General features: G+C 36.5%; 1 protein-coding gene across 3 annotated transcripts in view; it reads right to left on the bottom strand.

Annotated features, from left to right (window-relative positions):
• Positions 1–15,797, bottom strand: part of LOC145690207 (phosphatidylserine lipase ABHD16A) — a 162,309-nt gene that overhangs the window by 114,479 nt on the left and 32,033 nt on the right. For 2 of the 3 annotated variants that reach the window (XM_081764876.1, XM_081764875.1), the window contains exons 1-2: positions 10,214–10,369; positions 3,269–3,325 (exon numbers count right to left, since the gene is read on the bottom strand). In XM_081764876.1, coding sequence (XP_081621002.1) covers positions 3,269–3,325; positions 10,214–10,318 — 162 coding nt within the window. In that variant the 5' untranslated portion in view covers positions 10,319–10,369. Of the gene's footprint in view, positions 1–3,268; positions 3,326–10,213; positions 10,370–15,797 lie in introns of those variants that run through there. The other variant, XM_081764877.1, reaches the window with a different exon arrangement.

Here is a 15,797-nt window from a genome sequence, read left to right as displayed (position 1 = left end):
GCATTGACAATGCATTAATAATTTGTTTTCTTGGAAGATTGTATCTTTGTTAAGGAACAACATCTATATCACAGGATACACCTGGTTATCTAATATTCCCTTATAATCTTCGGTAGTAAATTATCTCTTGAGAGTAACCCTGGAACCAATGGAATATCATGAAATTGCGCATCGCACTTCTGCCACATTTAACGGTAGAAAGTACAAATCCGGAGCCATTTTGAACGCCTACCATACATAAACCTGGCCTATTGCTGGGAATGAGGAGTAAGACGACTCACCGGAGCATATTAATTACCATTTTAAATCATGAACACGCCATGATTTTAAGTTCTCAGCATTATCCTTTTCGTCCTACCGCGTTCACAGCGGTGATTAAACGTTCTGAAATCTCAATCTCAACATGCATATGAAGCAATATTTTCCACCTGAATACTCTTGTGACGTCAGTTTGCTGCTCGGATTCCAGAGTCACTCACAGGGAGCAAGAAGAAAGCAGCAAACCTAGCGTTGATAGAAGACAGTGGTGACAGGTAAAAAAAAAAATAAATAAATAAATAAATAAAAAATTAAAAAAAAAATTGAAACTAATATCATGTCCGGATGAACTCCTCAAAAATATATTCATAGCAGATCCTCGGAAAAGTATTCCTGTCATTGCAAAAGAGTTAGGCACACACGATACTACTGTAGTTTGCAAAGCTCCATGAAATCGGTGAGGTGAAAAAGTTGGATTTATGTGGCACCATAGTTTATATTAGTTCATTAATTCTAGGAATAAGAACTTCACTGATTCACAACAGCTCATATATATATATATACATAGTTCAACGTCTCACGGTTATGCCCTTTAGGTAAAAGGAGATGCATAATTAATGGAAGTGAATGATTGTAAATTAATTTTTGTGGTCTCCCAACGGAAATCAAACCTAAGACTGCGTGCATTTTTAGCCACTAGATGAGTGCGAAGGGCTAGCCTATGATCTGATGTAATACCTGATGTAAGGTAGGCTAGGTCTATTTGATTACCTGTTAAATATTAGTTTAATTTAGTAAGACTATTCATGGCTTTGGATTAATTGTTTTAACAAAAGAGACACTGACCAAAGCTTAAAACTTTATTTTAAACATTTATATATATGTCTGTATTTTCATTAATTTCGATCGTGTCTGAAGAAGGATATGCTAGATATCCGAAACAGTTACAAATTATAATTTAAAATAAAATTTTAAGCTTTGGTCAGTGTCTCTTTTGTTAAAATAGTTTAATTTGTTGAAAGATTTAGAATAAGTCTATTAATACAGTGATTATGTTCACTCAGAAGCAAAGTAATCCTTAGCACGAAACAGTTATATCCAATTTACGACTCCGTTTTTTTTTTTAAGTGGCACAGTACGGAACTATGATTTAAAAACGAAATATTTATCAGCTTTTACGTCTTTAGACACAGAAACAGCTAACCTGCAAAATTACTTGCAGTGCTTCGAAGAATTTTACATGGCAGCTAACAAACAACCAAGAAAGGAAGATCTCGATACTGCTGGCAATAATTGGAACAACTGTATACGAGGCATTAAAAAAACTGACATGGCCAGAGACACCAGCTCAGAAAACTTTCAATCAACTAAAAGCCCTTTTAACTACGCTATTCAGGACTCAAACCAATCCAATATTAGCAAGGTACAAATTACATATAGCACAAAAAGTCATTCAGTTAGTGGTTGATGCAGATAACGATATAAAACCTAAAAAATAAACCATAAATTTCGAAAAGATATTTCAAATAATTTTAATTCTCAACATATTTACATTATGAATCCCAAAGGATTAACCAATGTATATAATAAGAATTTTTTAACCTCCTATATCCGAAAGAAGTACTTTTTTAAAAAATACAACTAACTACCAAAATTGTATGTAGCATTTTTACTTCAAGATATCCCACACCCTCTTTTTGAAACAAAGAAGATTAAAGGAAAACATGAGAGAAATGTTTACATTTATATAATACGCTTAAAAGCTGCACATCAAGAGCTTTGTTTTGGGTAAGCTTTAACTTTCATATACATTGTGGTATATATTTTTATTTATTTATTTTGAATTACAAAATACAAAAACAGAAGAAGAAAACTGTTACATGCAGAAAACTATGGAATACTTTAAGTCAAGCATAACTGCAAAACAAACATGAGTAAGTGGCTAGCTTTTGCGCTTCTATCGGGAACTCCAGGATTCAATCCCGCATTGGACCATTCTGACAAAAAATTTTCTTAATTCCATCTGTGAATGTAGATATTGTGCGTGTACTGTCAGTTCTGGCCGACTTCCTTTCTTATTGTTTCTAAATCGTTGTTATTACTAACTGCCAGCAGTGATGGATTTACAAACGGGGGTTATGGAGGGGGGTTGAATTTCGGACTGAAGCCTGTTCCCGGAAATTACAGAATTTCTAAAACAAACGAAATATTAATTACGTTTTCACTCATAAACTTCAAGCTCCCCTTAAAAATAAAAAATAAGAATCTTTAGAAAAACTAAACATTAATAAGAACCCCCTCCCCCCTAAAAATATACGTTTTTACATCCACAACTGATTATTTGTACAAAATGGTATTCAAGGGTGTATTCAGAAGATTATTCCTAATTATTGCACAGCTACAGTATAACGGAAATGTGGAAGTACGCTCTGACGGATATATTAAAAAACATAACTTATGTGCTAAAAGCCAGAGTACTCAGCTCTAAGAAAAACACGGATGATTAAAAAAGAAATGACCTAAAGAAAAACAAGCCGACCTTTTTGCATCTCTGCATAAAATGGTTCAAATGGATAATCAATCCTTTTTGTTGGTGAGTGTTTAAAACATAGATTTGTGTTTTGTGATACCCCATATTGAAGAGAATTACCAAATAATAATAATAAAAAAATAAAACTTTGGACAAAATGTTCTTACCCTGCATCCTATACATGAGAATCACTATCTTATTTTGATATCAATTTCCTTTTAAAAAAATGTAAAAAACATTCTCATTGGTTTTTACAGATGGATAGAACCTATAATCACGCTTTAATGTGCAGTGTAGCGGCATAACATACGTTGATAAAGGGACCACAGAAGTCGTGATTCTCGTGTCCAGGATGCAAACTAAAAATAATTTCATTCTAATATTAAATATGTATCCAACAGCTTCCATAGTAAATAAAGCACAATAACCAAATAAAGGAATTATACGATATATAATAAATTCATTTACTAGGCTACTTACAGAATGTATAATACTATCACCCCATCTTTCAAGATGAGCTGGTTCATAAGATGAACCCTGAAAAAAAATGAAAAAAAAAATCAGTATCTGTTACTGTTACATCTAAATAGTAAGAAAAGGAAAATAATAATAAAATTAAAACGCAGAGGCATCTAAAGATAAGAAAGACGAAACACAACAGTACTTTGTAGCAGAGGGTACGAAATTTTAAGGTCAGAGTTCGGTCACCATTTGTAATTTGGCAAACAAAGTAAAGGAGAAACGCTATCGCCCGACTACGAACTATTGGCGACCGATTGCTCAATGCTCTATAAACATGCACTATTTATTAAATTAATTCACAAATATATGTAAGTTCTTATTAAAGCCAAGATTTCCAAGGGAATCCCCTCCCCTCACGTTCGTCAGCGACTTATTTACTAACATAAACCAGAGATTCTTAACCTTTTCCACTGGCATACCACTAAAGCATACTGATTATTATCATCGCCGTAAGTCGTACACACTACAGGCTGAGAAATTCTGACATTACACATACTGTCATATCACATATCACAGCTTCCATTATATAATATAAGTTCAGATATAGGATAGATCAAAGTAGAATAGAATAAAACATGTGGCTTAAGTTTAGAGGTGGCCCTCCAGTTTCAAACAAAAAAGTAGTTAAAACATTAAAAATTGTTAGGGTAGGTTAGGTTAATTTAGATTAGGTTACCCGTTAGGGCTTTACTTACACTAGAACAGTGACTAGACCCGGTTCTCATAGAAGCTTCAATTATCACTTAAATTCAGTAATCCGTGGTTCTCAAAAAATTAATAATTCTCTTCATTAAATTCTTACATAATTCTGTAAAACTCAATGCGGAAATATCACATTCAACGCACCGATTTGCCATCCTATACAACTACCATGCTGTTGAATGATCGAAATCTTCCGCATTTTACAAATAGTACCCATTTATACACATCTTTTCTCGCATTAAACATAACTTTACTGCCAAACTTACACACCTGAACATCACATAAGAACTCCAGGTCATCATTTCCTACCTCATTTCTCCTGTAAAATTTTCATATTTTCATACAAACGGAGGGGCATCTCTAAACTTAGCCCTATACGCTATAGCGAGCTCGAGAAAAAGTAAATTCTCTTAATAGTTCAGGTTGTTTCAAGTGTTATGATTTGTTTAGGCATTACTCGAGCAGACGGTTCTACCAAATTTAAAGCAGGTTAGGTTAAAACTCTCTATTTCTTTTAGCAGAGCGTACACTAAATGAGGAGCTCCATTACCACTTGCAGATTGACTGCACGAGGGGACTCAATATAAATTCAGGGGGGCGCGGTGGCTCAGTGGTAGAGCGTTCACCTCTGGTACCTGGGGTCCCGGGTTCGATCCCAGTCCCCGCCAAGTGAACTTTGTGGTGGACAAACACCGTGCTCGTGGGTTTTCTCGGGGTTCTCCCGTTTCCTCCCACTTTCTTCATTCCACCATTTCACTTATCTCTCATCATCACCGTCTCCTTTAGCCTAACCGGCATAACCGTGGGACGTAAAACTCAATTATTTCATTTCAATATAAATTCAATGTGAAAGTATGGCATAAAAACTACAGTCTATAAAAGACGAATCAATTTGTGTTATGTTGCCACTAAACAGCACGAATGCTATCTAACCGAGTCAGAGCAGGAGGGCCCGAGCGGCAGAGGTCTGCACGGGCCGGAATTTTTAGCCCGGACCGAGACCGTGAATATACAATGTGAGGCCCGACCTGAGTCCGAAATATGTTTTAGCATTAAGGCCCGAGCTCATGTGATAATCAAATGACCTCGAATTACGGAAACTTAATAATTAACGCAAAATTGTATTTTCATTTACAGCAATTAGAGATATAATTTTGCAGTCATGCTTGAAATGTTCTCCAAAACGAACGGTGCAATATATATCGTTGTACAGTATATTTGGGTCATTCCATGTGAAATCAACAAATTAAACAGGGATTTCTGACCCGACCATCTTAGATTTTTACCAAACTTGAGTATTTCGTAGGGATGGTCGAGATATGGAATTGTGCAAAGTTGTAGCTTCCTGTGTGGCGAAGTTTCTGAATTATGGGGGCTCAAAAATACGAAAAAATCGCCCACTTTGGTACATACACGAAACTTTTGGACAACACTGCTCTTGATCTAATTGGCGTAGAAAGCTGATTCTTGTTTTGTTTGAAAGAGTATAAAATAAGCTTTCTAACGATATATCGCATGCCTAATTTTGGAAGATTATTTATTTAAGGTCACCCAGTGTGACCTTTTGACCTTGAACTTTTGAGGATGCATATCTTCGATTATTTTAAAACTCGCATATAATTTACACACAAGCTTACTCTATAACATAACGGAAATAGAAGTTGGGACAGTAATGGGAACTGTCAATAAAATTGTTTTTCTAGTAACAATTTGTTTGTACTAGACAGAGTTTTAATGTGTGAAGTAGTTTGCAACACTGTAGCAGTGCACAACAGCATGATAGATTGCGCAGTCATCTTCTACAGAAAGGTTTGGAAGATTGAGAGGTGTTGATACGTTAGTTAGAGGAATGTGTTGATAGAGGACAGTCCACATGTTCAAATGTACGATTGAGGTGTTTATGTGCTGGTGCTGACTTTGTACTTGAAAACAGAAGCTTGATTGTGGTGTCTGTTAAGTCAGTGTTACAATGGTCAGTCTTATTTAACGAATTATTATATCAGAATGATGTCATCGTCAAGATTCAAGAAGACAGTTTGCTGCAATGCATTTAATATAGGTCATGGGAATGTCAAAAGAAATTTGAGATATGTTGCCGTGGATTATTTCAAAGTGTTCATCGCTAAAAGATGGATTTAAAATTTGTGAGTCCTGTCGTAAGAATCCAGCGATTTCTGCGGGTGTGACTCCTGTAATAACAGAGAATGTGATGATTAGCAGCACCGATGCTGGAAATAGTGATATTGAGCAGTGCGTCAGAATCTCTGAACCACAGCCCAAAAGATCACAAAATTATTAGACATTTCTACAGAGTATGGGGAGCAAAATGCAGCAAAAAGTGAAATTATAAAGCAGGTGAAAGAAAAAATTCCAATAGCGGATAGAAGTGTGCAAGTAAAATTGCTAACTGTACTTCCAAAAAGTTGACCTGTCAGAAAACATCAGCAAGAATTTCACTGCACTAACTACATGGCTCATAAAGCAAAAGAACTTACTCATCAACAATCTTCATATCTTAAGGATCTGAAAGAAAAATTTATTGATTAGCAGTGCATTGTTCTTTCCGATTTTGCAGAAAATTATTCTTTCGTTTTCCTAGAAGCGTCAGAAGGTTTCCATTGGAATAACGGTCAAGCAACTATTTTGTTTATACTCCAGAAATCCCCACACGTCTACAGTTATAACTGATAATGTGATCTTCGTATATGACTGTCTCAAACATGATACAATTTTAGTGCACCTACTGCAGAAAATACTTATTATCTTTTTGAGAGAGAAATTCGGTTCTGAAAATTTAATAAAATTATTCTATTTCTGCGATGGAGCAGCAGCTCATTACAAAAATCACAAGAACTTCATCAATATTAGATACATTAAAGGGATTTTCCCGTATCTGTTGAATGTTTTTTTGCTGAAGCACATGGAAAAAGTACGTGTGATGGGCTCGGGAAACTTGAAAGAGACTTGCTGCAAGAGCAAGTTTGAAAAGACCTTATAGTGACAAAATAACACCAAAACAATTATATGATTGGGCAAGGCAAAATATAAAACATATGAACTTAAAATGTCACTAATAAGAAATACGAAGCGGATGCATCACTCCTGTGGCTTTCGTGGTACGTTATTTTTTTAAAAAAACAAATTATTTTCCAGCTTGGACACGATAGCTATCGCTTTTTTTATTATTAGTACGTTAAATGCAGTGTTGCAAACTGCTTTATACATTACAATTCTGTCTGGTACAAACAAATTGTTACTAGAAAAACAATTTTATTGAAAGTTCCCATTACTGTCCCAACTTCTATTTCCGTTATGTTATAGAGTAAGCTTGTGTGTAAATTATATGCGAGTTTTAAAATAATCGAAGATATGCATCCTCAAAAGTTCAAGGTCAAAAGGTCATACTGGATGACCTTAAATAGATATTCTTCCAAAACTAGGCATGCGATATATCGTTGGAAAGCTTATTTTATACTCTTTCAAACAAAACAAGAATCAGCTCTCTACGCCAATTAGATCAAGAGCAGTGTTGTCCGAAAGTTTCATGTATGTACGAAAGTGGGCGATTTTTTCGTGTTTTTGAGGCCCCATAATTCAGAAACTTCGTCACACAGGAAGCTACAACTTTGCACAATTCCATATCTCGACCATCCCTACGAAATACTAAAATTTGATAAAAATCTAAGATGGTCGGGTTGTGGGCTTTGTTGATTTCACATGGAATGACCCATTTACAATGTTAGGCCCGAGAAATATGGTTGTATATTTTAATATTTACGCCCGAGCCCGTGCAGACCTCTACCGAGCGACAGCGAAGGGGTGCGTCCGTAGAGAGCAGGCGCGTCAGCGACGGACGGTATACGCATAAATGAGAATAGTGGAAGAGTACAATTACACGTACAATACTTTCACTATCACCCAAAATTCATTTTAATATGTTGTGCACTAACAGTATTACTTATATTCATACTCTCATTCCTTCACAAAAAATTTTTTTCACGTCCTATTGTACCTATAAATTTTCTTTTCGGCAGAACCGTCTGCTATGCTTGCCATAAATTGTAATCGTTGTTATTTGTTAAAGTTTAGCGATTCGCGTCAACATTGAGGCTATACGAGATGTGCACCTACCGGAAAGGTTCTAGAACATAGGTTCCCCATATAGGTCAGTACATGGCCGGTCGAGCACAAGACAGCAGGTCAAACAACCTTAGGCTCAGAACCTGTCGCGTCTCCATGGTAACCACCGCACATTGCCAAACTTTCACACACACCCTCCCACCCTCAACGAAGAAGCAGACGATTCTCCCCCTGCGCGAGAAGCACATGGCAACATCGCACTCCTCAGTCGCCCTCACGAGCTGAGCTGTCAGAAATAATCGTTCGCCGGCCAGGTGCCTACATTTTGAAGTGGAATCGAACCAGGGATTCCGTGCACCAAAAGTGCGTGCATAAACCGTAATTCTTCCTGAAACTCAACCAGTATCTCAGTTTGTTAGACCCACCTAAAATATAAGCACAATGCTTTCTCATATGCATTAAAATAAAAATACTTTCTGAAGCATAACAAATAACACACACACATAGTAGTAACAGATTTATTTCCTTTTTACACTATATGATACACTTATGAGAAATGAACAATTTATATATTTCAACTAATTATTCTTCAGTCTTGTTCAAAGCACAATTAGTAAAATAAAAACATTTTAAGATTTCACCACAATCAACAGCACCATCAAGAAGATTGTAAAAGCTGCCACTCCTAGAACACACATCATTTTCCGACTTCTTTTCTGATGTTTCTCTGCTTTCTGCAGCTCCTGAAGTCCTTCTTGTACCTGCACTTGGACTTGTTCTATGTTGTAGTCTATTCGATCTAATACAGTTCCCGGTATTAGCCATGACTTCCAACAATGTATATTTATCCAAACTGGATTCAAAACATTCTTCATGAACATAGTCAAAGTGGTTGTCAGCCTCCTCGGATATGTCTCCTTCCGTCTTATTGTGTGTTATAGAAGAAAAATCTCGTCCAGTTCTTTACCAGGAGGTAATGTGCCTAAGATCGATGACACATTCCCGCGCTGGATGGCGATGCTGATACGTTGGAAAAGGAATGCAGTAGCTCGGGGGTCACCAGTTTTGATTGCTATTCGATGACCAACTTCATTAATTAAATTAAATCCTTCGTGACCCCAAGACCCACTGGTTTCTATTGCTACTGTTACAAACCAATATTTGTCCAATAGGTTTGAGTATTTTAGTCTTTTGTCTGATTCTCTGTGAGCGGCGACGAGACCTGCCTGAATTGAAGAATGGGGTAAGTTGGAAGGAGCAAACGTATCGGAACATGTGAAATCCCAGACTAGTGCTTTTCCATTTTTCCACGGTACCAAGGTCATGCCATCAGGCCTTTTACCATCAGAGCGGCAACAACCATTTGGTTCTTTTATTGAAGGAACTCCCGCTGAAACGAGGGCTCTACAAATAATGTCGTTTACAATATGATGTCGAGATTGTCTTCCCGCACTTTTTTTACATGAAAGGCCATGTAATCCTTTATTATCAACATATGCGTTGCAAGCAGGACAAAAGTGAGGCTCACAAATATTAGCACCTAAGCGCAGAGCTGTAGCAATACGAAAGCTCTCATTAGAAAGGTGTAGCCCGAGTGTGTGAGAAGGTAGGGCTTGAAGCCATGCTCCGTTTTTGGAGGAAGAGACAGCTAACAGCGATATTTCAAATTCCATAGTAGTAACGATATTTCAAATTCCAATCAATATAGACTGACCACTCAAGGCCAAGGTAAATACGGAAGTAAAACAAGACATAAAATATGCTCTCATTTTTTAAACATTATTTAACGGATGTATCACACAAAAAATACAAGACATTACGTTAATCTTGATTTGCATTTCTTACAACAGTTTTTTGAGGTGAAACAGCATTATACAAGATACTAGATGTGCAGTTAAAATTATGTTAACTTCGACACTATAATTAACTTCCAGCTACTATATGACAAACATATTTACGTAACTATCGTCTGTAATCAAAAGTATCGGCTGGTATATTATTTATGCAACCTTCAAACATCGAAAATGACTCATTACTACAGTGGGAAATTACTCCACACAAATGTTATTAAACAACATATTCACTGATGAAGTGAATTACATTCTTCAAAAAATAGCTTACCTCTGAATGAACATTTCCCTGCGTACTCCCATAAATTCTATATAACCTAGGACTAAACATACATTGCCATAATAATTTAAAGGCATTCAGTATTGATATAGCCATTTTTGATATACGAAAGTAGTGCCAGATGTAGTATTTACTTATGATTATCCGTGTTGCCAGAATATGAGTGTTCCACAACGTGTTTAACAGATACAGTTTTATCTTACTTTCTTCTTCACTTTTTAAAATCAAATAATGGCTATCTAGTATATTGATTTTGTAACTGTATTTTAGATAAGCATTATTGCATGATTTTCTTGCCTATTGCAGTTGATTCGGGGATTTCCCGCTGACTCGTTTTAGTGCTAAAAATAATAGTTATACCTATACGCCTTCTACCAACTGTATTTTTCCAAGCACAAAGGTTGAAATTGGAAAGTGAAATAGGATTGTTATAAGTAAGGCCCGAGTTTTATGTGCTAAAAAATGAAAAATATTTGCTAAAAATTAAAAAATATTTAACAAAAATAACAGGAAAAGTATGAGAACACGCCCAAAATAAGAAAAAGAAATACTGGTACCAGGCACGTAGCCATGATTTCGTGAAGGGGGGTCCGTGATATGAAATACTTTGATCATCACAAAAGGGGCTCGATCACTCTAAACTATTTTACTGGAACATATATTGGTTCGTTTAACCAGAATTTCGTAACGGGGGGGGGGGGGGAGAGTGACATGAAATTCTAAAGGCCCAGGAGAGGAGCTCGATCAATCTAAACTACTTTACTATCAACATATATTGGTTTGTTAGGACAATAAAATGAGGATATGTTGGCAAGTATTTTAATAACAAACTATGAAGAAATTTCGAGCAAAATAATAATAATAAAAAAAGATTTTGCAATATTTACGCCCTTCTCCTGTTTATTCAAATATAACTATTTTCCTTTCGTTATGACCTCAATTATTATAAAAAGTACATACTGAATACTGTCTTGTAAACTATCTTCTAATATAAATAAAATGAAGAGTTTGTTTGTGTGTTTGTCTGTCTGTCTGTCTGTGTGCGACCTGGGGACCAGACGATTGGACCGAGAGTTACCAAATTTTGGTTAGGGGTACCTTGGCCCAGGAGATCAAGACGAAGCGTTTTTTTTTTCAAATTTCGAAACAGTGGGGTCTCAGGGGGGCGTTTACCGGACCCGGCTTGGGAACCAGACAAATTGACCGAGAGTTACCAAATTTTAGTCAAGAATACCTTGGTCCAGGCTCCAGACCAGAGTTAAACGTTTTTGTCGAAATTCGAACCAGGGGGGTCTCAGGGGGCGTTTACCAGGACATGTAAAAGTAGTAGAAAATGACCGATATTTATTTATTTATTTAACAATCACCAGATACAACTCAGAGGCCATTTTACATTGGATATCCAACAACATTAACAATGGAAAGGATTTTGGAAGGTATCGACCATTTGCCTGGTAGGGCTGAGGGAAACCCTGGAAAACCTCAGTCAGGATGGTAGGCAGCGGGATTCGAAGCCACGACCTCCCGAATGCGAAGTCAACGCTCTACCACTTGAGCTATTAGTGTCGAATTCATATTTTCGCGGTCGCTGAAATCAATGTTGAAACTCCAGTCGCATTAACTTCCAAATTCACGATATTCGGCTCCGGGCCAGGGGTCACCGGATGGGGGGGGGGTAAATACCAAGACATATAAAAGTAATCCAAAATGACAGATATTAGTATCAAATCTATAGTTTTAGCGGTCGCTGAAATCAATGGTGATACTTCCATTAGCGATGACTTGCAAGTATGCGGGCCGGGAGTCAGCGGGTGGTGGATACCGAGACATGTAAAAAATAGTCCAAAATGATCGATATTAATATCAAATCCATAGTTTTCGCGGTCGCTGAGATCAATGGTGATATTCCCACAGGCGTTGACTTCCAAATACAGCCCCTGTGCAAAGCATGTTTGTATTCAATTAGTTTTACAATATATGCGTTCCTTTCTCTGTTGAATCAAATGCTAATAGAACTTTCTTTCAACATAATTTTTTGTTTTTATTATTCCGTCAACTACTGTCGGTTCCAAATGACAGGTTAAAGGAGCAACAGAAAATTGTCCTTAAAATAACATGTTTGATACTGCAAGGATGCGATGACGAAAAGTAATGATTAAAAGTGTCCACGCTATTACACAACGGCACTTATGCTTTCGAAAGCTTGAAATCTCCCTGACTAGTAGCAGGAATTCTGAGAATTCCATAACTTTTCTTGAAATTTCAAATTCCCTGACTCATCCAGAATACCTCGCTTACCTCGCCACCATATTGCAAGTAATACAAATCTCCTCATAAAAAAAGAGCAAGCAAAAGCTTCCTGTGGTTTTCTTTTTAATTTTTAACATTGATCCTTCTTTTTGTCATGTCATTTTGTTTTATCCTTCCTTAATTTTTTTCATTTCTAATCTCGAATGGGGGGTCCGGACCCTCCGGACCCCACTCTTGGCTACGTGCCTGCTGGTACTCACCAATAGCTTCTATTCGTCAGATGTTGAAAATTGATGGGTATTGCACTGAATAACAAACGTCTTTCCAAATTGTCCATCATAAAGCCATGCCTATTGTCGTGGAATAATCATTTATACTGAGAAAATGAACGTTGTACATCACACGATATTAACCTCGCGTATTTGAAAAGGGCATATCACGAATATTCACACCATTAACCCTAACAGCACAATTACATAGCAGGCATATGCCTATCATGTTCCCTCAGGTACATGGAAATGTATCCAGTATGTGCCTTATGTACATCTGAGAGAGAAATCACATGGATGGCAAGTGATAGTCAGTCTATGTCCACCCTGAGGAACATATCTAATATGTACTACCATGAGCAAAATAAATGACGCGTCTCTTTATTTTGAAGTTTTTTGAAAATATCTCCGTTTTCTTTATATGTTCGAAATTTCGGAAGGTTTCCCCAGCAGGACAAATTAATAACAAACCCGTTTTTAATATTTGTGTTAGATATTAGCTTAAAATAAAGAAATTAGAAGCAAAAAACATTAAATCGACAGAAATCTCGAGAATTACCAACTCTGCTAAAGTGGGAAATTTTCAAGAACGCGAGGGAATTCTGCAGTTCAACACGAAGCAGCGACATCTATGTCATTGAGAGAAGCGTGGATTAGATCTACAAACGAAAATTTTAACGAAATATTTCTAGTATGTCTTATTATATGCATTATCAGCGAACTCCAAATATATGAATCTATGCTAAGTATTAACGTATAGATAGTGCAAATAGTGGAAATTACCTATGGAAAAAGACGAATTTTTAGCCCAATCGTAATGAAAAATCGTCTTTACTGTAGAACAGGTTCAGCTTACGTAAGAGAGCAAATAACTCAGTTAGGTAAAGCAACGAGTTTGTATACCGAAGGTAGAAGGTTCGAATCCCGTGGAAGTACTGTTGTCATTTTTATCACTAAGGTTATTTTATTTATTTTTTATTTGGGAAAGAATCAAATTGTAACATATGTGTAAAACTCATGACGATACCAAAAAAAAAAAAAAAAAAATATCGTCGCATTTGCATTAGTGTCTCTAATTTTTGTTTGCAAACAGATTCGTAATTATTTCCCCTGTGCTCACTGATGCATAACGAATGTTTTCCAGTAAACGTTAATTCTAATTTGGAGAATTTTATAGTTTCACAATGTTTCTCACTAGATAGTCTTCTATCTACGTGTTTGGATATTTTGATAACAGAATTCCCTATTAAATGTTTAATTTTCTCTATAAATATTTGTCTTAAATTGAAATTGTTTTGAATTTACTACATAAGCAAAGTTGCCCGAAGGAGGGGAGCTCAAGTAATAGATATTCTACGTAAAAGCAACCTATTGTAGAATGATGATGCTTCTTACCTTCAGCACATAATCTTAACGTTAGAGAGTCAGAGAGAGAAAAATCCTGGTTTTTCCTCCTCTATGACCACCCATCTTAAACCTCTACATATCATTGTTCGTCTCACGTAATTTCGGCTCTCCAAAGACATTCATATATTATTATTATTATTATTATTATTATTATTATTATTATTATTATTATTATTATTATTATTAATGAATATGCCACCCTTACATAATGTTGTAACTTTACACATCTTAGTTTAAAGTGCTTTCTTTAGTAATAATTTGAGCAACCACGTCACAAAATTTAAAATGTATGAGGGGGCACGACGTTTTATTTCCCCTCCTCTCTTTTCAGCACCCTCCAACAGAAGGTATATAATTTCTGAGAAGCAGGGCAGACAAAATGAATAAGAAATATATTTAGAGCATCCTTTCCTCCTTCGTGAATGTAATATCACGCGGCATTTTTTATTCTACTGAAGACGACCCTAGGCCGTTTTGGTTAGGTAACAAAAGAAGTACCTAATATATTTATAGCACCCCTTATCTGTAATATTACCTCTTCTTTATTTGTTCGAGGCTTCCTTACACAACCAAGGGTGACAAAAAGAATAGGAAAAGTGTCTAAAGATTACAAAAGACTTTATATTTTGTCAGAAACAAGGCAGTATATACACAACATTGCTTTCGTTAACAAGTGTTTCACCCTTGAGTCGCTTATAAAATTATGCAGAATAACTTTTGCCGATCATTGTTCTAGAGGGATTTGTCCAGGATGGTTTGGTGTCGAGCTAATAACGACAAGTATATTTATTTACATCACTGTTAAAGAAATAGCAAACTTTCTGAAAGGAACTTACTTAGGAAACAGATCTTCCTTCTTAGCCAGAGCCCACTCTGAAAAATTGCATCTGGCATTCTGAGTGAAAGTTCTATGGGGCTATTAGAAAAATATATTCCCGTTTTCACGCTGATGGTAGAATTTCTTAAACAGTTATTGAATTACGTTCGAAGGGTAGGCGTAAATAGCGCCCCCGCAACAATGTGGCGTGGGGACCGCACAAGCTGCAAGGCCAAAAAATATACAGAAAGTACGCAGGGGCGGAGCAGGCCAAATTTTCACACGGGCAAAGTGACTTTTTGGCGCCCTTCCCCTAGTGGTAGCCTATATTTTACATTTTATCATAGTGTTTTTAATAGTTTAAACCAGGAGCGTCATTTCAGATTTTGCTTTGGGGGGGGAAAGACCTCTTGATATAAGTAAAATTTCGCGTTTTTCACTGATTTACTACTATTCTAATGATAAAATCTATATACATCTCAAACTCACGGGGGGCAAATGCCCCTCCCTGTCCTCCCTAAATGACGCCCCTGTTTTAAACCCATTTTCAAAAAGAAATCCATTACCTAGGAAAAGTTCACAAAGAATATGGCCCGCTATAAACAATACCAACTCCACCCCCCCTGGTCTAGTGGCTAGCACGCCTGCCTTCTGTGGTACCGGGTCCAATTCCCGGTGGATTACTGTTGAACGATAAAAGTGGTTCGGATTCCACTATAATTAGTATCCACATCTCCCTTGCCCATTAAGGCATAACCGTGGAACGCTAAACTCAAGCAAACAAACAAACAATACTTAATTCCCGGCACTCTTTATTCTACATGCCATCTCT

This window comes from Thermobia domestica, chromosome 7 (genome assembly GCF_964235325.1).
Source record: "Thermobia domestica chromosome 7, izTheDome1.hap1.1, whole genome shotgun sequence".
Lineage (NCBI taxonomy): Eukaryota > Metazoa > Arthropoda > Insecta > Zygentoma > Lepismatidae > Thermobia > Thermobia domestica.
This window is presented reverse-complemented; position numbering and strand designations above follow the sequence as displayed.